The 25064-nt window shown below is 46.6% G+C and overlaps 1 protein-coding gene across 1 annotated transcript; it reads left to right on the top strand.

The window, feature by feature from the left end:
- Positions 1-12258: 12258 nt before the first annotated feature.
- On the top strand, positions 12259-22736 carry LOC110490106 (F-box only protein 40). The gene is made up of 9 exons (XM_021563275.3): positions 12259-12360; positions 12504-12545; positions 12904-13555; positions 13670-14208; positions 14422-14604; positions 14981-15222; positions 15395-15526; positions 15683-16031; positions 16210-22736. The coding sequence occupies exons 2-9, from the start codon at positions 12543-12545 to the stop codon at positions 16429-16431; spliced, it is 2322 nt and encodes a 773-aa protein (XP_021418950.3). The 5' UTR covers positions 12259-12360; positions 12504-12542; the 3' UTR covers positions 16432-22736.
- The last annotated feature ends 2328 nt before the right edge of the window (positions 22737-25064 follow it).

Below are 25064 nucleotides of genomic sequence, written 5' to 3'. Positions count from 1 at the left end.
ATTTGCCATATATATTACTCTTACAGAACTTCCACGTGGGTGAGAATATTGGAAATATAATCAAAGCCTATTGGATGATAACTTGTTTGTAACCAGGACAGAATAATGTATTGGTTATTTTATTTAACCTTTTAAGTAGACAAGTCAGTTAAGGACAAATTCTTATTTACAATGACGGCCTATCAAAGGGCATTAATTATTGTATCTTATTTTGAATATATTGGGCACCATGGGTACTTCCTGACAACCTGACAATTAATCTTAATGGTTGTACAGTCGTCTCAAATAATACTGTGAAGGACCTCAGCGTTACTCTGGACCCTGATCTCTCTTTTGACGAACATATCAAGACTGTTTCAAGTACAGCTTTTTTCCATCTACGTAACATTGCAAAAATCAGAAACTTTCTGTCCAAAAATGATGCAGAAAAATGTATCCATGCTTTTGTTACTTCTAGGTTAGACTACTGCAATGCTCTACTTTCCGGCTACCCGGATAAAGCATTAAATAAACTTCCGTTAGTGCTAAATAGGGCTGCTAGAATCCTGACTGGAACCAAAATATTTGATCATATTACTCCAGTGCTAGCCTCCCTACACTGGCTTCCTGTCAAGGCAAGGGCTGACTTCAAGGTTTTACTGCTAACCTACAAAGCATTACATGGGCTTGCTCCTACCTATCTCTGATTTGGTCCTGCCGTGCATGCCCACATGTACGTTACGGTCACAAGACGCAGGCCTCCTACTTGTCCCTAGAATTTCTAAGCAAACAGCTGGAGGCAGGGCTTTCTCCTATAGAGCTCCATTTTTATGGAATGGTCTGCCTACCCATGTGAGAGACGCAAACTCGGTCTCAACCTTTAAGTTTTTACTGAAGACTCATCTCTTCAGTGGGTCATATGATTGAGTGTAGTCTGGCCCAGGAGTGTGAAGGTGAACGGAAAAGCTCTGGAGCAAAAAAAACACCCTTGCTGTCTCTGCCTGGCCCCTTCCCCTCTTTCCACTGGGATTCTCTGCCTCTAACCCTATTACAGGGGCTGAGTCACTGGCTTACTGGTGCTCTTTCATGCCATCCCTAGGAGGGGTGCGTCACTGATGTGATCTTCCTGTCTGGGTTGGCGCGCCACCTTGGGTTGTGTTGCCGGTGCGGAGATCTTTGTGGGCTATACTCGGCCTTGTCTCAGGATGGTAAGTTGGTGGTTGAAGATATCCCTCTAGTGGTGTGGGGGCTGTGCTTTGGCAAAGTGGGTGGGGTTTTATCCTTCCTGTTTGGCCCTGTCCGGGGGTATCATCGGATGGGGCCACAGTGTCTCCTGACCCCTCCTGTCTCAGCCTCCAGTATTTATGCTGCAGTAGTTTGTGTCGGGGGGCTAGGGTCAGTTTGTTATATCTGGAGTACTTCTCCTGTCTTATCCGGTGTCCTGTGTTAATTTAAGTATAATCTCTCTAATTCTCTCTTTCTCTCTTTCTTTCTCTCTCTCGGAGGACTTGAGCCCTAGGACCATGCCTCAGGACTACCTGGCATGATGACTCCTTGCTGTCCCCAGTCCACCTGGCCGTGCTTCTGCTCCAGTTTCAACTGTTCTGCCTGCGGCTATGGAATCCTGACCTGTTCACCGGACGTGCTACCTGTCCCAGACCTATTATTTGACCATGCTGGTCATTTATGAACATTTGAACATCTTGGCCATGTTCTGTTATAATCTCCACCCGGCACAGCCAGAAGAGGACTGGCCACCCCTCATAGTCTGGTTCCTCTCTAGGTTTCTTCCTAGGTTTTGGCCTTTCTAGGGAGGTTTTCCTAGCCAACGTGCTTCAACACCTGCATTGCTTGCTGTTTGGTGTTTTAGGCTGGGTTTCTGTACAGCACTTTGAGATATCAGCTGATGTACGAAGGGCTATATAAATACATTTTCTCTGGTACCCCAGAGAACAAAAGTGTAGCCTAAACACATCCTTATTTTTGAGAGTGTATGAATATATGTTTTTGGTAATAAGTATGTACCTGGTGGATCTGCAGAAATACTCATGCACTTCACACCAAGAGGTTGCAAGTTCAAAGCCCCAGATCATTCATACACACTTTACGTTGAGTGTCATTAAGTACTGCTATTTTTACGTTGGTGTTGTCAGATAGTAGATCGAATGATTGAATTGATATTGTGCAACTTTTAGCAAAGTGCAGAAATGTATTCTTGCTAATAAATCAGTGGCTAATCTCTATCACACCCACAGATATGGGACATTTCAGGTTGCTGGCATCCAAGAGGTTGTTAGTTCAAGTCCCAATAGAGGTTGAGTCCCAAGTGTGTTTACAGTACATAATTTTATAAGATAAAATTACAATATCTTTAACGGCTACTGAGTTGCAGTAAAAATACAGTCAATATAAGTGTACTGTAATTAGAATACAGCAGCATAGTGTCATTTTACAGCAATAACACCTTCAAGTGTTTGCATATATACTTTCTCTTTTATTGTCTCTGACCTGGTGTCGCAAAAGGGAATTCATGTCTTTACCAACGAATAGGTTATGAGTTCAAGTCCTAAGTGAGATATAGTTCCAATTAATTAGCACTCAGCAGCATACAGCAAAAACACCTTATTTTAGCACTAGAAACACAGTGGGCGTGTCTGAATACCCATAGTAGCATACTACATACTTAAACTGCATAGTCGCATACTATTTATGACAACATTTTTAGTAAAACATTGAAGCATACTCCGTAAAGGATCATTTGTAGCCCCACCCAATGACCTTTCACTAACACTGCAGTGTTATTGTTTTGGGCTTACGTTTTGTGAAGTGCAACAGACCCTCCTGCAGCAAAGCACCCCCACAACATGATGTTGCCACCCTCGTGATTCATGGTTGGGATGGTGTTCTTCGGCTTACAAGCCTCCCCTTTTTCCTCCAAACATAACGATGGTCATTATGGCCAAACAGTTCTATTTTTGTTTCATCAGGCCAGGGGACATTTCACCAAAAAGTACGATCTTTGTCCCCATGTGCAGTTGCAAACCGTAGTCTGGCTTTTTTACGTGTAAGGATCTGGGTGTAGCTGGTGCAGAGGAGTCAGGCACAGGACAGCAGAAATGAGTAACAAAAGGAACTTTACTAAACAATTCAAAATACATGAAGTAACACCAAGCCCACAAACATCGGACCAAACTTACAATAAACAAACAGGCACAAAAACCATGGGGAAAACTGAGGGTTAAATAATAAATATGCAATTGGGAAATTTAAACCATGTGTGTAAAACAAAGACAAAACAAATGGAAAATTAAAAGTGGATCAGCGATGGCTAGAAGGCCGGTGACGTTGACCGCCGAATGCCGCCCGAACAAGGAGAGGGACCGACTTCGGCGGAAGTTGTGACAGTACCCCCCCTTGACGCGCGGTTCCAGCTGTGCGTCGACACCGACCTCGGGGACGGCCCAGAGGACGAGGTGCAGGGCAATCCGGATGGAGACGGTGGAAATCCTGCAGCAACGAAGGGTCCAAATTGTCCTCCACCGGCACCCAGCAGGTCTCCTCTGGACCTTACACCTCCCACTCCACGAGATACTGAAGGCCCCTCGCCCGACGCCTTGAGTCCATTATGGCTCGAACAGCATGTGCCGGGCCCCCTCGATGTCCAGGGGGGGCGGAGGAACCTCCCGCACCTCAGACTCCTGGAGTGGACCAGCCACCACCAGCCTGAGGAGAGACACATGGAACGAGGGGTTAATACGGTAATCTGGGGTAAGCTGTAACCTATAACATACCTCGTTCAGTCTCCTCAGGACTTTGAATGGCCCCACAAACAGTCGGCCCAGCTTCAGGCAGGGCAAGCGGAGGGGCAGGTTTCAGGTCAAGAGCCAGACCCGGTCCGCCGGTGCGAACACCGGGGCCTCACTACGGTGGAGATCGGCACTCGCCTTTGACGCCTCACAGCCCGTTGCAGGTGCAGCGTCCCAGGTCTCCTCCGAGCGCTTAAACCATTCGTCCATCGCAAGGTCCTCTATCTGGTTCTGATGCCATGGTGCCAGAACTGGCTGATACCCCAGTACGCACTGGAAGGGGGAGAGGTTAGTGGAGGTGTGGCGGAGCTAGTTTTGGGCCATCTCTGCCCAGGGTATGAACGCCGCCCACTCCCCCGGCCGGTCCTGGCAATAAGACCGCAGAAACCTACCCACATCCTGGTTTACTCTCTCCACCTGTCCGTTACTCTCAGGGTGAAAGCCCATGAACGCCCTCCAGACCCTTGACGTGAACTGGGGACCTCGATCAGACACTATATCCTCAGGCACCCTGTAGATGTGTGTAAACAGGGCCTCCGCTGTCTGTAGGGCCGTAGGGAGGCCGGGCAAAGGAAGGAGACGGCAGGACTTAGAGAACGGATCCACAACGACCAGGTTCGTGGTGTTACCCTGTGAGGGAGGAAGATCCATGAGGAAATCCACCGATAGGTGCGACCACGGCTGTTGTGGAATGGGTAAGGGCTGTAACTTCCCTCTGGGCAGGTGCCTAGGAGCCTTGCACTGGGCGCACACCAAGTAGGAGGAAACATACACCCTCACGTCCTTGGCCAAGGTGGACCACCAGTACTTCCCACTAAGACAACGCACCGTCCGCCCAATGCCAGGATGACCAGAGGAGGGTGACGTGTGGGCCCAATAGAGGAAACGGTTGCGGACAGCAGACGGAACGTACAGATGCCCAGCTGGACAATGGGGGGAGTGGGCTCTGTACGTAACGCCCGCTCAATGTCCGCGTCCAGTTCCCACACCACCGGTGCCACCAGGCAAGAGGCCGGAAGTATTGGAGTGTGATCCATGGACCACTTCTCTGTGTCATACATCCGGGACAGTGCGTCTGCCTTAGCGTTCTGGGAACCTGGTCTGTAAGACAGGGTGAAAACAAAACGAGTAAAGAACATGGCCCACCTTGCCTGGCGAGGGATCAGTCTCCTTGCCGCCCGGATGTACTCCAGATTGTGGTGGTCAGTCCAGATGAGAAAAGGTTGCTTAGCCCCCTCAAGCCAATGTATCCACGCCTTCAGAGCCTTGACAACAGCCAACAGCTCCCGGTCCCCCACATCATAGTTTTGCTCCGCCGGACTGAGCTTCTTCGAAAAGAAAGCATAGGGGCGGAGCTTTGGTGGCGTACCCGAACGCTGAGCGAGCACGGCTCTGATCCCAGTCTCGGACGCGTCCACCTCCACTATGAATGCCAAAGAGCGATCCGGATGAGCCAGCACCGGAGCCGAGGTAAACAGAGCCTTCAGGTGACCAAAAGCCCTGTCCGCCTCAGCCGACCACTGCAGTCGCACCGGTCCCCCCTTCAGCAGTGAGGTAATGGGAGCCACTACCTGACCAAAACCCTGGATAAACCTCTGGTTTACTCAGCAATTCAAAATACATGAAGTAACACTTACAATAAACAAACACGCACAAAAACCTTTGGGAAAACAGGGTTAAATTGTGGGAGCAAGTCCGTAGGTTTCCAACTAGGCAGTCGACCACGACGGTAACCTCCCAGCCCCTCTGTAACCCGGCTGGTAGCAGCACCATCACCCCGGTTTCCTGGGAACCCCGCTTACCTACCCCGGAGCGCTGTGATGGAGATTCCAGAACCTGTTGTGCCTTTCTCTCCCAGTGCTCCCTCGTTTTCGAGCTTCATCACTTTAACCATCCAGATTGATGGTCGGCTACGGGAACGTCGAAGGGAGAAGATCCCACCTTGCAGGATCCCACCTTGCAGCTGATATACTCCCGAAGTTCCCGGTGTCCACGACCCCGAAAAGATCTGTGCTTACCCAAGTCCCTCCAAGAGTCTCTGGAGACTGCCACTTCACCTCTTCCCGAGCTGATGCAGCTCGGCAGGACCTTTGCTCCACCTCTGGATTACTGAACCCTGCCTTTCCCTGACCCTGAGTCCGCCTGCCGTCCTGTACCTTTGTCATACCCTGGATTTTTGACCCCTGCCTGCCTTGACCTGTCTTTGCCTGCCCCTGTTGCTACAATACACAGTGTTACTCCAACTGTCTGCATCTGGGTCTTACATTGATTCCTGATACGTTCTTTATTGTCAACAAGCTGGAGAGGTCATAGTTAAATTTAGATGCATAAAGTGCCGGTCTGAAGTGAGCTCTAACGGGGCAGTCCCGTTAGTTCCCTTATATATTGACAAATTATATTTGCATGATTTAGCTTATTCATCATTCATAATTAATGTGTGCTTCATTCATGTGATTACCAATACTGGGTCATGCATGTGACAGACCAATACCTCACCAATTTCTGTGTTCTATGTTTGTGCTTTTCTAATAACCAATTTCTGTGTTCATGCAAGTGACTGATTGAACAAATCCTCATTATCAGTATCTGCAATTTTACAGTACGCCCAGAACCTTGTTTTGAGAATGAAAGGATATCTCAGTTTCAAGATCTTAAGCTGTTCCCTAGGTGTAGGCATGACCATAAGCAAATAGGTAAACTGGGATTTTTCAACAAATAGAAAGGCATTTACCCTTCCATGGTAGCAAAATCATATCTATTTTTGGTAACTTTCTATACAATGTATTGGAGTGAGAACATTTATTTATTTCGGGATATGTATACCGAGTATATCCACATCACCATCAGACCATTTTATTGGTAAACTACATGGTAATGTAAAAGTTCTATTTTTTATTGATCCAATACGTAATATAGTACACTTATCGTAATCTGGTTGTAATCCAGAGGTTTGAAAAATGATTTAGATCCTATATGAGGCTGTGGAGGTTTCCAAGTTATGGATTTAAAAGAAAACATGAATCATCAGTGTACAATGACACCTTTGTTTTTAAGCTCTTTATTTCTAATCCCTTGATATTATTGTTGGATCTGATTTTAATAGATAACATTTTGATGGCCATAATAAATAGATATGCTGATAGTGAACAACCTTGTTTTACTCCTCTAGACAGTTTAAAACTTCCTGAGAAGTAGCCATTATTTACTATTTTACACCTATTGTCACTATACATTAATTAACCCATTTTATAAGAGATTCTCCAAAATTGAAATGTTGAGAGAGCAGAGACTTACAGATTGATGTTTGCTCCTTGTTTACATCACACTTCCTGTGATTGGTAGATTGTTCCTCACCACCGCCAACACTTGGTCTGGAATGTAATTACATGCTAGCATGGCTAGTGGGTAACGTCTACTACTTGGTACCTCTGTTTTGTTCTGTTCGCATTCATTCGCATTCAGAATCTTGGAGATGGGGAAAGGGTTGATAAAACGCAGGGGACAGTTTGCGGGACTCTACCCGGAGGGTCAGATCCCAAGTGGACAGCCATACCCTCTGCTCGAAACAATAACGGGGAGCCGGGGACCGGTGGTGGTCCGCCTGTCGTCAATACCTGGAGGTGGTCTTGAGCAGAGCCGACCAGGCTCTCTTCCAAGTACGGCGACAGTGGCGGACGAATATCTGGGCTGAGGATATGCTGACCTCGTCCTCTTGCTCCGGGAAGAGCGGGGACTGATATCCCAGGGATGACTCAAAAGGCGAAAGACCAGTGGCTGAGCAAGGGAGGTTGTTGCGGGCGTACTCTACCCATACGAGCTGCTGGCTCCAAGTGGTGTAATTAGCAGAGACCAGGCAGCGAAGAGTCATCTCCAGGTCCTGATTGGCTTGCTCCAACTGACTGTTAGACTGGGGGTGGAACCGGAAGTCCATGGATCCGGGAAGACATGCTGCACCATGAGCTGGGCTGAGGGTAGCTTTGGGAGAAGAATGAAATGGGAGACTTTGGAAAACCGGTCCACCACGATAAGGATAACCATGTTGCCATCAGACGGAGGGAGAACAGTGACAAAGTCCAGGGATGTACGTGACCAGGGACAGTGAGGGATGGGAAGTGGTTGAAGGAGGCCAGCCGGTGCTTGCCGTGGAGTCTTATTCTGGGCACACACGGTGTAGGCGGCAACGAACATAGAGACGTCAGGAACCAAGGTGGGCCCACCTAAAACGTTGTCGTACAACAGAGTCTATGAGCACCTGGAGAGATTTGGAACGGTCACCCCACAACAGGACAGCATGGAAAGGGGTATGAGAAATGGAGAATCCCCGTACGGTTCATCAGCGCACTAGTACCTACTTGATGAGCCTAGTTATTTAATGGGCAGGTAGATAACAAAATGTCCCGTAGCTCCACAATGCAGACAGCTCTAGGTGTTAAGTCTGCGTAACTGCTCAGCAGGAGACAATCTAGCCCTGCCCAGTTGCATGGGCTGCGGAGGAGACGACTTGACAGCCCTTTGTGACCTCCAAGAGAACTCGGGCGATATAGGATCCACTCGGAAATGTGGGCTTCGGGGATATCCGGGATTCCTCCAAGGTGAGGTGGAAATCGAGGGCAAGCGTCGGAGACAGGGAACAGACTCCCTCTCCCTCCTACATTCCCATAGCCGCTTATCGATCCGGATGGTCAAGGCTATAAGGGAGTCGAGGTCCAGGAGGCGGATAGTACAGTTTTCAGATAATTTATTATAAACACGGTGCAGGCAAAGGGCAGGTCGAGGACAGGCAGAGGTTTGTGATCAGGCAGGTACAGGATGGCAGGCAGGCTAGGCTACTACTACATTTAGTTTGTAGTATTTTGGTAAGACAGTTGTCTGTCGCCGACGCTTGCCCTCTATTTCCACCAGCAGAGTACATATTTCGCGTCAACCTACCGGTCACTTCAAAAGCACTCAAAGATCTCTGAGTCTCGGCATTTTAACATTGTGTTTGTGGTATAGGTGATGTAAGTAGAATTCAATATCATTCCAATGCAAGAACCCCCCAAAATGTTGACCCCTTGCCAATTTCACTGCCCCCTTAGTCACTTTATCCTGGCGCCGGGTGTGACTTCCACTCCATGGAGCAGCACACCCACGCTGGCGGGACAGACCTGCAGGTAGACTGCCAGCCAGGCACAGGGCATACTGATTGAACAGCCAAAGCCGACATTGAGGCATGGCACCTTTTCATTGGGGGAGAGCAGCGCATGCTCCTCCTCCTTGCACAGGTGGAAGAGGGCACCACACAGCAGGTGTCAGGGGATGAGCACACAGGACACAGAGATATCCACAGGGCCTTTCAGGGCCAGCTGAAACAGCTGTCACAGTCGCGTGATGGTGGGGCGGGAAGGACGAACCTTTGGGGAGGGTGAGACACAGGGAGAGAGGGAGGGAGAGGGAGGGAATTAGAGATAGAGAGAGGGAAAAAGGTAAGAGAGTAACTTCCTAGGAGCCCTGACAATCCTGTGACTACACTGAATGGTTCTAATAAACACCTCTAATACAGAACCTAGAGTAAATCAACCCTGGTCCTGGAGAGCCGTGGTGTGTGCAGGTTTTGTCCCAAACCTGGCATTGTCTTGCGTCAGATAGTGTGTCGAATCGAGTGATGAACTTCGCATAGGAGTGAACACCATCTGAAGACAACGGGGTTGGGGTCAATTCCATTTAGATTCAGTCACTTCAGGAAGTAAACTGAAATTGCAATTCCATTGTGTTCCAGTGCTTTTCTCAGACACAAAATGAATTGGAACTTAATTGGCTGATTTGAAATGCAATTGACTGCAACCCTCCAGAACCAGGAGTTCAGAACAGTGTACTTACTAATCTGACAGTGTTGTCTTACCAGGATATCAATGCTAAAGAGTCTTACCTCTTGTCTCTCTGTCTCCTCTGAGGCTGAGTTGCAGTTAGTCACCTAGTCAGTCACAAAGTCAGTCAAACAGACAGTCGGTTAGTCAGTCTGTCAGCCTTGCATGGGTTACAGTCCTGAATTTTGTTACAACATTTACCAGGGCAGTGATAAATATAGCTAGGTTGCATTCTGGTCTGCAGGGTGAAGGGGGTCTCTCTCTGGAGCAGTGGAGTCAGGTTACACAGTGAGACAGACAGAATGAAAGCACAAAACACTGCAGAGATTTCATTGGTGTTTTAATTATGGCATGGACCACATGGCCAGCCCCTCTTCTTGAGTGCTTCACTCGCTGTGAGCGGTTCATCTGTATCTTCCGCCTGTGGTTTGTCTTGCTTGTGTTTCGTTAGCGTTACACTACGACTCCGTGTGCATCCTTTAATATATTGGTGGCCCTTGCTGCCACAAACTGTATTTACCTTACACAACTTGCCGACTGGCTTGTTTTGTGTGTGTTGTGAATTGCTTAACATGCTGTCATGTTAATGCAATTCTCATTAATCAAATCCACAACAAATCCTTTACCTGTTTGCGTTTTTTTGTGTGCCTGTTTTTCAGAATTATTGGGTAAGTTATCCATCACAAGTTCCTATTCCTCCAAGCGGGTCATACGACATAAGCTTTCCCAGGGCATTGGACCCCTGCTAAGTGGCCTTGCTGGCTTGGCTAAGTTTATGGCTTCCCTTTGTGACAGGTGTGATGGTGACATCCCCTTGGAGATCCGCATACCTCGTGTATGCACTGCCTGGGTTTGAGCCATGCGTAGAGGGCGGTGGAGCGCCCTACTGTGGATGCCTGTTTTGCGTGGTGTTCTCAGAAAGCCTGCAACTGGCGAGATTGGAGGCCATGCGACAGTGGGTCGGCCAGGCTTAGGCTGTTAGTCCCTCTACTGGGCCCAGTAACCCTCCCAGGAAGTGTGGCCGAAGCCACCGCAGGCAGAGCCCATCTGCTGCCAGTCCTGGACGGGGGCAGGAGTCAGACCGCTGGGACCACCTTGAATGGAAGGCGCATGCCCTGCATCAGGAAGTTGATAGCTTCGATGGCGACGACAGCTGTTACCTGTTGGGCAGTGATAGGCTGTTCCTGATGGACAATGCTGGCACTTTTCACCACCATGAGCGGAGCTACCAGGCCATCAGAAGCCGGAGGGGTGGCTTCATCAGCCCCCAGCAGCTCGATAGGTTATGAGGGGCCTACTCACTCGGGTAGCCACTACACGGGACATCAAACTGGTGGACAGCGATGACTCTTCTCTGCTGAATTCTGTGAGGCCTTGCAGGAGAGCTGAGCCTCTGCCAGGGGGTGCTTCAGACTCACAGACTGAACCATGGAGTAATGTGGCGGGCGCAGAGTCACTCAGCCTCTGGGAGTACCCGACCATGGACACCATGATAGCTGCCATGGTCCTCTCGGCCTGCAGGGGTACAGAGGAGCTCTTCTGGCAAGCGACGGAGGTGTCTCGCCTGCTTTTCCTGCTCCAGAGGGATGTGGCCCACTCCAATGGACGGGCCACAGCGCAGGTGGTTACCTCCCTGCGCCATCACGGGCTGGCCCAATCCCTTCTGCCAGCTGCTCTCCAGAGCACATTTGCCACTCTCCCCATCACCCCAGGGCTGACCTGTGGCACCTTTGGTTAATGACATTCTGGAGCAGACTGATAAGGTTCTTAGGGACCGGGAGACCCTGAGACGGTTCATGCCGCCTCCTCAGGCCCCGGGTCCAAGACGGGTGGACCGTTGCCACCCTCATCACCTCGTGCTGAGGAAAGAGGGGAGTTGCACATTGTGCGGTGGAACAACAACCTGTCAACTGTCACCGCCATAGGGACGTGCCTGGGGGACCCAGGCGCTCGGGCACCAGAGGAAAGGCCCCGGCAGATTAAATACTTAAAAATCATACAATGTGATTTTCTGGATTTTTGTTTTAGATTCCGTCTCTCACAGTTGAAGTGTACCTACGATAAAAATTACAGACCTCTACATGCTTTGTAAGTAGGAAAACCTGCAAAATCGGCAGTGTATCAAATACTTGTTCTCCCCACTGTATATGGATCACTCCAATCCTCTACGGTGCTAGAGGCACCTAAAAAATGATGTAGAGAACGTGTGTCGCGGCCATAGGATCTTTATATAGGGGTGGGCCCCAGCCGTGACACAGGTGTACACAGGAGTAAATCTGTAAATCCTCACCTCGGATGTGTCCCTCCGCCACAGACTGATACCAACATATTGGAGTGATCCAAATAGCTCACATAACCATGGTTACATACGTAACCTTCGATCCTTCCTTAAGCCTTATTCCCCACCCAGTTGACTACTTTAAAATGGTGGAAGTCCTCAATGGCAATGTCCATGCAAAAACAGGTTATTTCCAAGTAGGGATCTCTATCGCCATGGTTCCTCACAAGTTTCTCCCTATCACTCAGTCGCACTGGTTGGTTGAATAACTGAGTTCTCAACTGACCCAGGGTCAGCCCTTGTCTGGTAACCAGAGCATGTTTTTGAACAGGCTGTGTAGCATTTCTCAGTCAGCATGTTGGCCTATTTATAGCACTAACACATGATCTTCAGAAGGGACAGATACCAAGCAGTAGTACTGTAGCGGCACAAGAGAAATGGTTTACTTCAGGTAATGTTGAGACTATGGACTATAAGACAGTTGTGTAACAATTGTTTGTATGGTTTGAAAGCTTTAAACTTTTTAGGTTTACATTATAATATAAGGTTAAGTATAAAGTAAAGGTTGCATTCAACATGTCTTTCTGTTTAAAGGGATTTCAGTTGAACAATGTTGAACTGAAGAATAAGAACATGGTATGTTAATTTTATTTAAATTGAAGCTTACTTTATGGCATGTTAAAGTAAAAACCACAATACAACCAAATTGAACAGCATTTCTCAATGTTTTCATTGAATTGATTTAGTCATTATGTTTTTATGGGGAATGTGTACTATAGAGCTTCTGTGAAAGGGTTGATGACGTTTCCCTGTAAAAAAAATAGTTAACCATGTCTAGCCCACAAGACTTTAGATGCGTGTTTACAATTCATGTTTAGTGGAGACTATGCCATCCCATGACATTAACATGTGAGAGGTGAAGTAGTTTTGACTGTGTTCTCTTCCTCTCACACTTTCTATCATTCTCTCTCTCTTTCCATCCCTCTTCCATCAGAGACGTCATTCCCTTTTCTCTCGTCCCCCCCGTCCTGCCGGTCATCGCCACTGTGACAGCTGCTACAGCCGGCGGTGTAAGGCCCCCGTGGAGATCTCCGTGTCTTGTGTGCTCATCCCCTGCCGCCTTTTGTGTGGAGCCCTGTTCCACATGTGCAAAGAGGGGGAGCATGCGCTCCTCTGCCCCAATGAGAAGGTGCCATGCCTCAACGCCGCCTTCGGCTGTCCAATCATCATGCCCCGTTCCTGGCAGGCGGGCCACTTGCAGGTCTGTCCCGCCAGTGTGGTGTGCTGCTCAATGGAGTGGATCCGCTGGCCAGCCGATGAAGCCTACGCAAACACACACCCCGACATCCACGCACACACACACACCCTGCATGAGAACCTGCTGAAGGAGCAGAAGGCAGGAGAACAGTTGGACCTGGCCATGGCCCTGGATGATCAGAGACACCTGTACGCCCGTATGAAGATGAAGACTCTCTACCCAGAGATGATAGTGAAAGTGGAGGGAGAGGAAGAGGAGAAGAAAGAAGATAAGAAAAATAAGAAGACAGAAGACTGGGCCACAGTGCGTCTATGTAATGGGGCCTCTACCCTCTGTACGGCTGCTGATGATGGGTGGAGTGAAGATAGGCCATATCATATCCTATCTGGTAACTGGATTTTCTGGACAAATCCAAAATGTTATTTTTACTTTACTTACTTTACTTGTTATAAAATTACAATAACTTGTTTTTCCTCATTATTACCCTCTCTCTCCACGCCAGGCGTTCCAGAAACAGCCGTGACAGACCTTTCAGACTTTTCTTTGGAGAAGGAGGAGGGAGATGTGGGTGTGGAGGAACCAGGGGGAGACATCAGCTCTGACAGATACAACAGGTATGAGAGGATGTTCAATATGGATAAAGGAGGCTGTAATGTGGACACCAAAAGCAGCCGGGGCAGAGAAGGGAAGGAGTGGAACCATTGGATGGAGTTGGAGGAGCAGTCGTGCAGAGAGAAGAAGGAGAGAAGAGATGCAGAAGAGTTGATGGGTGCTCTGCAAGATCCAGGAGCTCCTGAGGGACCAAGGGGGACCGAGGCCAACCGTAATGCCACAGGGATTACAGGTATGGCCCCGTGGCAGGACGGGGTCCTGCAGCGCATGGCCAAGGAGGTCACCCCCCAGGAATTCAACATGTACCTGGTGCACCACGGACGCATGCTGCTCACCTTTGGCCAGATGGATGCCTGCACGCCACGGGAAAAAGACTTTGTCTACGGAAACATAGAGCCCATCCCTGTTCAGACACTGTACTCCTTCAAGGTAAGGGTGGCAGGTAGAAGTGAGGACTGCATTGACTTCACACACAATGTAAAAAATAAGGGCAAGCAGAAACTCGATGCAGTTCTGTTTATTTTTTTCTCTCTAAGGCATATGCATGTTCACGTACACACAGATACAAACACTTACATACACAAATCTCTGTAAAGTAATGACATGTTACTGAATGTGTTATCAATCATTGTTCCCCTGCAGGTTCCTGTCAGCTACCGTGAGAAGCAGCGTAGTGTCCACTACTATGACGCATCAGCCCGTGCTGAGAGTACCTGGGCCTGTGTGGATACGTCTGACCTGGGGGCATTAAAGGAGTCCTGGTGGACGGACGAGGCTGACAGCACACTACTGGGATACGCAGAGAGAGAGGTCATGGGGCATCAGGTAAGTTATAGCTATCAGAAGAGCTCAGCAGGTTAAAATAAGTGCCAGTGCTAGGTGCAATAAAATGCTGAACAAAAATAGAGCATACGTTTCACAGCTATCAGAACAGAAATACAATACGTACATCCACAACACATAAAGATATTATAGCGATGTTAACCCAACACTTGGCTACTTTATCAAGTGGTTTGGATCTGTTGGTGTAACAGCTAAGGTGTTGAGGTGACAAGCCAATGTCCCGGGTTCCATCCTCAGTTGCGAGTATCCCTTAATAAACAATTGGTGGCGATTTCTCGCTATCTCTGCCCGGATAAGGTTCTTAGAGCTGTTCATGAGTGAGCTGAGATGTCTTTCTCTCTGTCTTTCTGGTTCTAAGATCAGTGAGGAGCGTGGACAGGACGGGCTTTATGTGGACATGGGGATGCAGACCCACTCCTTCAAGACGGCACCATTCAGACGAGACACGACGTTAGCAGACCTGACAAGGGACAGGCCTCTGAAGCTCCGCCTCCAGCTGCATGCGGACAGCACCTCCAGCCGACACAACAAGGCTAGCTCTGCCTTCACCTTCCTCTGTGGACACTCCTTCCAACGAAGGGAATTCCCCAAACACTTCAGGTATCCCAAAATCTTCAGGTACCCCAAACACTTCCAATGCAAAGAGTTCCCCAAACACTTCAGGTACCCTGTGATGTCATGTCGCCTTGAGTAGTTGCCCTGGTATGGCTGTTTAGCCTCCATTGTAATGTTTTCCACACATCTAAAATGAAACATTGTTATCATTATTCAGGAACGTGCACACAGACATTCAGACGTGTGCTAGTGGCTGGTTTGAGCAGAGGTGTCCCCTGGCCTACCTGGGCTGCACCTACAGCCAGAGAAGGTTAGAGCCTTTCAAACAACCTGCCACGGTCACCTACAAGTAAGAACCATTCAACTAACTACTCACAACTCATGCTCTGATTGTGGAAGTACCAGTGTTTGTATATATTTCAGTATTTGTATTCACAGTCCTTCAGTACATCTGAATGTTTTCATTACCATACCCTAATCCTGAACTCTGACCCTTTACCTACAGCCAGGAACTGAGCATCTTCAACCTCCGACCCACCGTCCCAGCTTCTCAAGGGGAGGGACCAGAGCCCCTTAAATCCTCCAAGTCGCAGTCTGCTCCAGAACCTGTCGGAACCCCCAGGAGGAGGCGGTCGAGGGGAGAAGGGGACTGCGATTCTCTAAGTGCTTTGCCATCCGAGGTGCTGTGCCACATGGCCAGCTTCCTGGACAGCCTGTCCCTGTCCCAACTGGCCCTTGTGTCCCGCCTCATGAGAGAGGTATGTTCCTCTCTGCTGCAGGACAGGGGGATGGTGTCCCTCCTCTGGGAAAAGAAGACCTACAAGTCTGGTGTGGCCAAATGGAAGGCCAAAACGGTAAGAGCACTGGAGTTTACAATGACAACAGTCTGTCGAGTAAGTTAAATACAGTGAAATGGAAACGTAACCCCCTTCTGTGACTTGTCACATTTCCCATGTTCTCCTCTCTCTCCCTGCCTACCCTCTCCTCTCTTTTATTTTCTTTCCTCTCCTCTCATCTTGTATCGCTCCCCAGGTGTGGGAGTTCAGTCATCTGTTCTCTACAGTAGATTTGTGGCGTTTTATAGACAACGTGCCATCCATGTCGGAGCACCTGAAGGTTTGTCCCTACTACCAGACCTGGGTACCACCCCAGCCGGTGGCCCTGCCCAGCATGAGTCACCTACAGGGTGGAACACAGGAGCAGGACAACCAGCAGAGACAGAGCCTGGTTGCTCAGTTCATGGGCAACAGATAACAGGGCAAAATAGTATTCTGATGATCCTACCTGACAGTCAGTGCTGGCTGGTGGCACTTCAAATCTGAGGATGTGCTGACAGTAATGGCTGGAATGGAATAAATGGAATGGTTTCCATGTGTTTGATACAATTCCATCAACTCCATTCAAGCCATTATTATGAGCCAGCCTCCCCTTGCCCGCCTCCTCTGCTGACAGTCCACCCTTGAAGCATGAATAGAACAAATAGAACAAACTATGTGCCAGACATTTTCAACTACAAAGAATTCAGGTAAAAAGTGTGTGTTAATTACTAAAACCTTTATTACTTAAAGGTTACTTGCTATCTCACAGTTGGATTTACCAGAATCTCGAAGCAGCTCGAAGAACCAATCACACACGTCTGTAGGAGAGAGACAGGTCGAGTGACTACCTCCCCTCATACTAAAGAGCCAGTTTCTTAATCTCTGATCATTCTGGAGCATGCCGAACTTCCTCACACTCTTGCAAGTAGGGGAATGTGGCGAGATATCCCACTCATAATATCAGAGAACCTGGGTAACGCAAGTAACCTTAAGTTATTTTTCAATAAATTGTTTCAATATCTCACAAACGTCACAATCTCCAAGGTGAGACAATTGCATTGCCGCTGACCTTGTGCATAAAGGCAGAGTTGGATAAGAAGGTAACCTATGCAAACTGTAGGCACAAATGGTGAACTGGCAGTGCATCTAGTTCACTCACTCACTTTGCCAACATAAGGGCACCAGTGAAGCAGTCTTAAAGGGGGCTTAATTTCCACATAGTTTGCTGCTTCAGTGTCTTCAGTTACTATGGAATACTGAAGTATAATTACAAGAATTTCATTTGTGTCAAAGGCTTTTATTGACAATTACATGAAGTTGATGCAAGAGTCAATATTTGCAGTGTTGACCCTTCTTTTTCAAGACCTTTGCAATCTGCCCTGGCTGCTGTCAATTAACTTCTGGGCCACATCCTGACTGATGGCAGCCCATTCTTGCATAATCAATGCTTGGAGTTTGTCAGAATTTGTGGGTTTTTGTTTGTCCACCCGCCTCTTGAGGATTGACCACAAGTTCTCAATGGGATTAAGGTCCAGGGAGTTCCCTGGCCATGGCCCCAAAATATCAATGGTTTGTTCCCTGAAACACTTAGTTATCACTTTTGCCTTATGTCAAGGTGCTCCATCATGCTGGAAAATGCATTGTTTGTCACCAAACTGTTCCTGGGTGATTGATAGAAGTTGCTCTCGAAGGATGTGTTGGTACCATTCTTTATTCATGGCTGTGTTCTTAGGCAAATTGTGAGTGAGCCTACTCCCTTGGCTGAGAAGCAACCCCACACATGAATGGCCTCAGGAAGCTTTACTGTTGGCATGACACAGGACTGATGGTAGCGTTCACCTTGTCTTCTCCGGACAAGCTTTTTTCCGGATGGCCCAAACAATCGGAAAGCGGATTCATCAGAGAAAAGGACTTTACCCCAGTCCTCAGCAGTCCGATCCCTGTACTTTTTGCAGGATATCAGTCTGTCCCTGATGTTTTTCCTTCTTGACACCAGGCCATCCTCCAAAAGTCTTTGCCTCACTGTGCGTGCAGATGCACTCACACCTGCCTGCTGCCATTCCTGAGCAAGCACTGTACTGCTGGTGCCCCGATCCCACAGCTGAATCACCTTTAGGAGACAGTCCAGGAGCTGGACTTTCTTGGGTGCCCTGAAGCCTTCTTCACAACAATTGAACCGCTCTCCTTGAAGCTCTTGTTGATCCGATAAATGGTTGATTGAGGTGCAATCTTACTGGCAGCAATATCCTTGCCTGTGAAGCCCTTTTTGTATAAAGCAATGATGACGGCACGTGTTTCCTTGCAGGTAACCATGATTGACAGAGGAAGAACAATGATCCAAGCACCACCCTCATTTTGAAGCTTCCAGTCTGTTATTTGAACTCAATCAGCATGACAGAGTGATCTCCAGCCTTGTCCTCGTCAACACTCACACCTGTGTTAACGAGAGAATCCCTGCGATGGTGTCAGCTGGTCCTTTTGTGGCAGGGCTGAAATGCAGTGGAAATGTTTTTGAGGGATTAAGTTCATTTGCATGGCAAAGAGGGACTTTGCAATTAATTGCAATTAATCTGATCACTTTTCATAACATTCTGGAGTATATGCGAATTGCCATCTATCAAACTGAAGCAGCAGACTTTGTGAAAATGTATATTTGTGTCATTCTCAAAACTTTTGGCCACGACTGTAGATATGGTTGTCCTTGTTCGATAGAGCAATTGGATGTCTTTCAGCGATGTTCCTACTGGTGCATTCATTGCTAAATATACAAGCAAATACATTTTTTCCAGTCTCTGAAAGACTACAACTTGCATTGGGCGGTGCATCGTGCTGTAGCCCCCGTCCCTCCCCCAAGGTGGGCTGTTTTGAAAAAGAGATGGACACTCACAACAATCCTTAGGGCAAAACTGAAAGAACTGACCAGATGCAATCAATAACATTTCAATTAAACGTATTTATATGGCCTTTTTACATCAGCCGATGTCACAAAGAGAAATACAGAAACTCAGCCGATGTAGAAGTACGGTGGCTCATAATAAGTTAGTAGGCGCAAGTCTAACTAGCTAGCCAACTCCAGCCATGTGCTAACATTTGCTGGTAAACTAAGATTTAGGTGTCTGGTTGTAACTTTGTAGCTTGCCATATAGTAGCTAGCCACACCAACAACTAAAAAGAGAAGAGCTTTTACAATCAAGATACAAATATCTCCAATTGTTGATCTCTATTAGACTGGCTAGCCAAGCATACCTAACATGGATATTTCAATACTGTTAGCTTGCTGTTAACGAACTAGCATCACTAATTTGGCAGCAAGATTGATAGCCAGCTGAGGTGGCAGGGTAGCCTAGTGGTTAGAGCGGTGGACTAGTAACTGAAAGTTTGCAAGTTCAAATCCCTGAGCTGACAAAGTACAAATCTGTTGTTGTGCCCCTGAACAGGCAGTTAACCCACTGTTCCTAGGCCGTCATTGAAAATAATGTTCTTAACTGACTTGCCTAGTTAAATAAAGGTAATAAACACTCAGACAATTTCTACAGTTGAAGTCGGAAGTTTACATACACCTTCGCCAAATACATCTAAACTCAGGTTCACAATTTCTTACATTTAATCCTAGTAAAAATTCCCTGTCTTAGGTCAGTTAGGATCACCACTTTATTTCAAGCATGTAAAATGTCAGTGGGTTAGAAGTTTCCATACACTCAATTAGTATTTCGTAGCATTGCCATGAAATGGTTAAACTTAAGTCAAACGTTGCGGGTAGCCTTCCAAAAGCTTCCCACAATAAGTTGGGTGAATTTTGGCCCATTCCTCCTGACAGAGCTTGTGTAACTGAGTCAGGTTTGTAGGCCTCCTTGCTAGCACAGGCTTTTTCAATTCAGCCCACACATTTTAAAATAGGATTGAGGTCAGGGCTTTGTGGCCACTCCAATACCTTGACTTTGTTGTCCTTAAGCCATTTTGCCATAACTTTGGTAGTATGCTTGGGGTCATTGTCCATTTGTAAGACCCATTTGCGACCAAGCTTTAACTTCCTGACTGATGTCTTGAGATGTTGCTTCAACAAATCCACATCATTTTCCAACCTCATGCCATCTATTTTGTGAAGTCCCTCCTGCAGCAAAGCACCCCCACAATATGATGCTGCTATCCTCGTGCTTCACGGTTGGAATGGTGTTCGTCAGCTTGCAAGCATCCCCCTTTTTCCTCCAAACATAACGATGGTCATTATGTCCAAACAGTTCTATTTGTTTCATCAGACCAGAGGACATTCCTCCAAAAAGTACGATCTTTGTCCCCATGTGCAGTTGAAAACCGTAGTCTGGCTTTTTATGGCGGTTTTGAAGCAGTGGCTTCTTCCTTGCTGCGCGGCCTTTCAGGTTATGTCGACAGGACTCGTTTTACTGTGTATATAGATACTTTTGTACCTGTTTCCTCCAGCAACTTCACAAGGTCTTTTGCTGTTGTTCTGGGATTGATTTTCAGTTTTCGCACTAAAGTACGGTCATCTCTAGGAGACAGAACGCATCTCCTTCCTGAGCGGTATGACGGCCTCGTGGTCTCATGTTTCTACTTGCATACTATTGTTTATACAGATGAAGGTGATACCTTCAGGCATTTGTAAATTTCTCCCAAGGATGAAACAGACTTGTGGAAGTCTACAAGATCTTGGCTGATTTCAGATTTTCCCATGATGTCAAGCAAAGAGGCACTGAGTTAAGGTAGGCCTTGAAATACATCCACAATACACCTCCAATTGACTCAAATTATGTTAATTAGCCTATCAAAAGCTTCTAAAGCTATGTCATTTTATGGAATTTTCCAAACTGTTTAAAGGCACAGTCAACTTAGTGTATATAAACTTCTGACCCACTGGATTTGTGATACAGTGCATTCTAAGTGAAATAATCTGTCTGTAAACAATTGTTAGAAAAATGACTTGTGTCATGCACAAAGTAGATGTCCTAACCGACTTGCCAAAACTATAGTTTGTTAACAAGAAATTTGTGGAGTGGTTGAAAACTAGTTGTAATGACTCCAACCTAAGTATATGTAAACTTCCAACTGTACATATTCATCATTGCTACCAACACACAAACAGAGAATGAGTTAGCTATATCCCCTCCAAAAAATTATGCAGACAAGGGTGAAATAGATTGCTATTTGGTAACATTAGCTAGCTTACATTAGCTAACGTCAGTCAAAGATAGACCGAACAATCTGTCAAGTGTCAGTTGTGCAGAGGTGAGGACGGAGTCAGGCGCAGGACACAGAACTGAGTAAAATAATATACTTTACTCTGAAAAATATATCAGCCAAATAAATCCACAGGGATAACAAACCCTAACACAAAAGAAAAGACTAACACAAGACCAGGAACAATCATGCACAAAACAAAAATGAGAACCAGAGGGTTAAATAGAGAAATAATGTAATGGGATCCAGGTGTGTACAATCAAGACATAAGAAATGGAACTGCGACCGAAGTCGTGACAGTACCCCCCCCTTGACATGCGGATCCAGCACGTTGACACCGGCCTCGGGGACGACCCGGAAGGACGAGGCGCAGGCAGATCTGGGTGGAGACAGTGAAATTCCTGCAGTAAGGAAGGGTCCAGTATGTCCTCCACCGGCACCCAGCATCTCTCCTCCAGATCGTACCCTTCCCACTCCACGAGGTACTGAAGATCCCTCGCCCGACGCCTAGAGTCCATGATGGCTCGCACAGTATATGCCGGGGCTCCCTCGATGTCCAGAGGTGGCGGAGGAACCTCCCGCACCTCAGACTGCTGGAGCGGACCAGCCACCACCGGCCTGAGGAGAGACATGGAACAAGGGGCTAATAAGATAATCAAGGGGGAGCTGCAACATATAACATACCTCGTTCAGTCTCCTCAGGACTTTAACTGGCCCCACAAACCGCGGACCCAGCTTCCGGCAGGGCAGGCGAAGGGGCAGGTTTCGGGTCGAGAGCCAGACCCGGTCTCCTGGTGCATACACCGGGGCCTCACTGCGGTGGCGGTCGGCGCTCTCCTTCTGTCACCTGATGGCCTGTTGCAGGCGTACATGGGTAGCGTCCCAGGTTACTTCAGAGCGCCGAAACCACTCATCCACCGCAGGTGCCTCGATCTAGCTCTGATGCCACGGTGCCAGAACCGGCTGATAACCTAGTACACATTGAAATGGAGACAGGTTAGTGGAGGAGGGATCCAGATGAGCCGACACAGGAGCCTAGGTAAACAAAGCCTTCAGGTGACCAAAAGCCTTGTCTGCCCCAGCTTACCACTGCAGTCGCACCGATTCCCCCCCTTCAGCGGTGAGGTGGGAGCCGCTACCTGACCAAAGCCCCGGATAAACCTCGGTAGTAATTAGTGGCAATTAAGTTGCCACCAATGTAAAGGAGACAAAACCTTAACTTTGCTGGAGTATTTAAACACAGCCTCCTGAGATGTGTTGAAACATCACTTAATCAAGTGTTGTGCAACACCTTGCCAGGGACTGAGAGCACTACTGGAGATGGTTGAAAATATTGTTTTGATGTTGAAGAATTCTGTTCAGTGCAGAATGAGATTTCTGCAGCATTTGAATGTTTAACATTGATTTATGCATCTGATCATTTGCCAGTTTAACCCCATTTTGTCAGGCATTGTTGAGCAGTGTTCAATCCACCAGCAGTAACTAGCGGTTTTACAGCAAACATTGCAGGATAGTGTATTTGACTAACATTAAAAGTTGGAAATGTGAGAATGGGTCGTCTCATCATTGAATGTAATTTTTCCTGTAGGTTTTTATGTTTGTTCATCATGATCCATTACACCCCATGGCACAACAACAAGCTGAATAAAACTCAAACAGAAGTATAGTTCTCTTTCTTCAACCGTGCATACCTTGTGTATAATAATCATGAAGTTGAAATACCCACAATCCTCTTAAAACAAGGTCATGTGGCAAGATAGGAAGTGTTCAATCATTCAATTCTGTCTTTGGTAATCTTCATAAATGAGACTTACACTTTGAGCAACATGTTAAGTTGGATTTATTCTTACATTTGTAGGTAAAATTAAAATAAGAAATCTTAACAAATTACTTGCATTCATTTTTAAGTATGTTGTAAAATAGTAAATAATGGCTACTTCTCAGAAAAAAGGAGGGAAACAAGGTTGTCTACTATCAGCATATCTATTTGTTACGGCCATCGAAATGTTAACTATTAAAATCAAATCAAATGTATTTATATAGCCCTTCGTACATCAGCTGATATCTCAAAGTGCTGTACAGAAACCCAGCCTAAAACCCCAAACAGCAAGCAATGCAGGTGTAGAAGCACAATTGATTTCCAACAAAGATATCAAGGGGCAAAAAATCCAGGGCTTAAAAACAAAAGGTGTCATTGTACGCTGATGACTCATGTTCCCTTTAAATCTGTAATAAGGATCCCCTGCACAGCCTCATGGAGGATCTAGATCATTTGTCCAACCTCTCTGAATTACAACCAAACTATGATAAGTGTACCATATTATGTATTGGTTCACAAAAAAATATAACTTTTACATTACCGTATACAGCAAACATTTGAAGAGGAGTGGCGAGAAGGATCGGAGGACCAAAATGCGGCGTCGTATGTGTTCATGATGAATATTTAATAAAAGAAAGCACTGAATACAAACTCTACAAAAACAATAGACGACCGTGAAGCTATAAATGAGACCTGTGCTGACACAAGCAACTAACATAGACAATCACCCACAAACAAACAGTGAAACCCAGGCTACCTAAGTATGATTCTCAATCAGAGACAACTAATGACACCTGCCTCTGATTGAGAACCATACTAGGCCGAAACATACAAATCATAGAAAAACAAACATAGACTGCCCACCCCAACTCACACCCTGACCATACTAAATAAAGACAAAAACAAAGGAAGTAAAGGTCAGAACATGACACAGCACAGTTGAAAAATACATAGCAATTAGAGATAGATGGGAGGGGTTGAGGGTAGATGAAGGGTGGTACTAAAAACAAACAAAAAAGCAATGTCAAATATACTGTGTCCTTACAATGTATTTACTGTAGTATGTATGTTTAAGATGGAAGTAGAAGATGGAAGTATTGTTGTCCATTAGTTTACTCCAAATTATTGGAGGGGTGGTAGGGTTAGGGGAAAATAATAAAGGGAAAATATAAGGGGAACTGGAAATGATGCAGACAATTACATTGATAGAACACTCAATTGATCTGCCCCCTAAAAAAAGTAAACATGTATTCAATAAGAAAAATAAACATATATATATATGTTTATTTTTCTTATTGAATACATGTTTACTTTTTTTAGGGGGCAGATCAATTGAGTGTTCTATCAATGTAATTGATATATTTACAATTCAAATTCAAATGATCAGATGCATAAATCAATGTTACAATTTCAAATCACCCCAGATTTTTTTTACAGTGTGGCTGAGTGTAAAATTCCAATACAATTCAGATGAAATGTACCATCTTATTCAATCAATCAAATGTATTTATAAAGCCCTTTTACGTCAGCAGATGTCACAAAGTGCTCATACAGGAACCCAGTCTAAAACCCCAAACAGCAAGCAATGCAGATGTAGAAGCATCTGGAGAGGAAACAGCCTCTGAGGGGTAGCCATTCCTCTTCTGGTTGTGCGGGTGGAGATTATAAGAGTACATGGCCATTAAGGTCAGATTGTTCTTCAAGCAGTTCAAACATTCATAAACCAGCAGGGTCAAATAATAATCAGTGGTTGTAGAGGGTGCAACAGGTCAGCACCTTTAGCAGTTAATTTCAGTTACAAGACTGCAGAGGCTGTAGAGAAAGTGAAGGAGGGAGTAAGAGAGAGAAAGAGGGAGAGTCGAAAACAGCAAGTCCGGGACAAGGTAGCATGTCCAGTGAACATGTCAGGGTTCCATAGCCGCAGACAAAACAGCAGAAAATGGATGAGTAGCATGACCAAGTGGACTGGGCACAGCCAGGAGTCATCAGGCGAGGTAGTCCAGAGGTATGATCCTAGGGCTCAGATCCTCCGGGAGGGGAGAGAGATCAAGAGAGAG

This window comes from Oncorhynchus mykiss, chromosome 15 (genome assembly GCF_057628025.1).
Source record: "Oncorhynchus mykiss isolate SJ-2025 chromosome 15, ASM5762802v1, whole genome shotgun sequence".
NCBI lineage: Eukaryota > Metazoa > Chordata > Actinopteri > Salmoniformes > Salmonidae > Oncorhynchus > Oncorhynchus mykiss.
The sequence above is the reverse complement of the archived record's forward strand: the minus strand, read 5'-3'. Positions and strand labels throughout refer to the sequence as shown.

Bases quoted from the DNA above. Each gene is read 5' to 3' on its own strand.
- LOC110490106 (XM_021563275.3), top strand. The intron at 14,605-14,980 runs GTAAGTTATAGC...TCTGGTTCTAAG, and splicing joins GAGAGGTCATGGGGCATCAG to ATCAGTGAGGAGCGTGGACA. The intron at 16,032-16,209 runs GTAAGAGCACTG...ATCGCTCCCCAG, and splicing joins CCAAATGGAAGGCCAAAACG to GTGTGGGAGTTCAGTCATCT.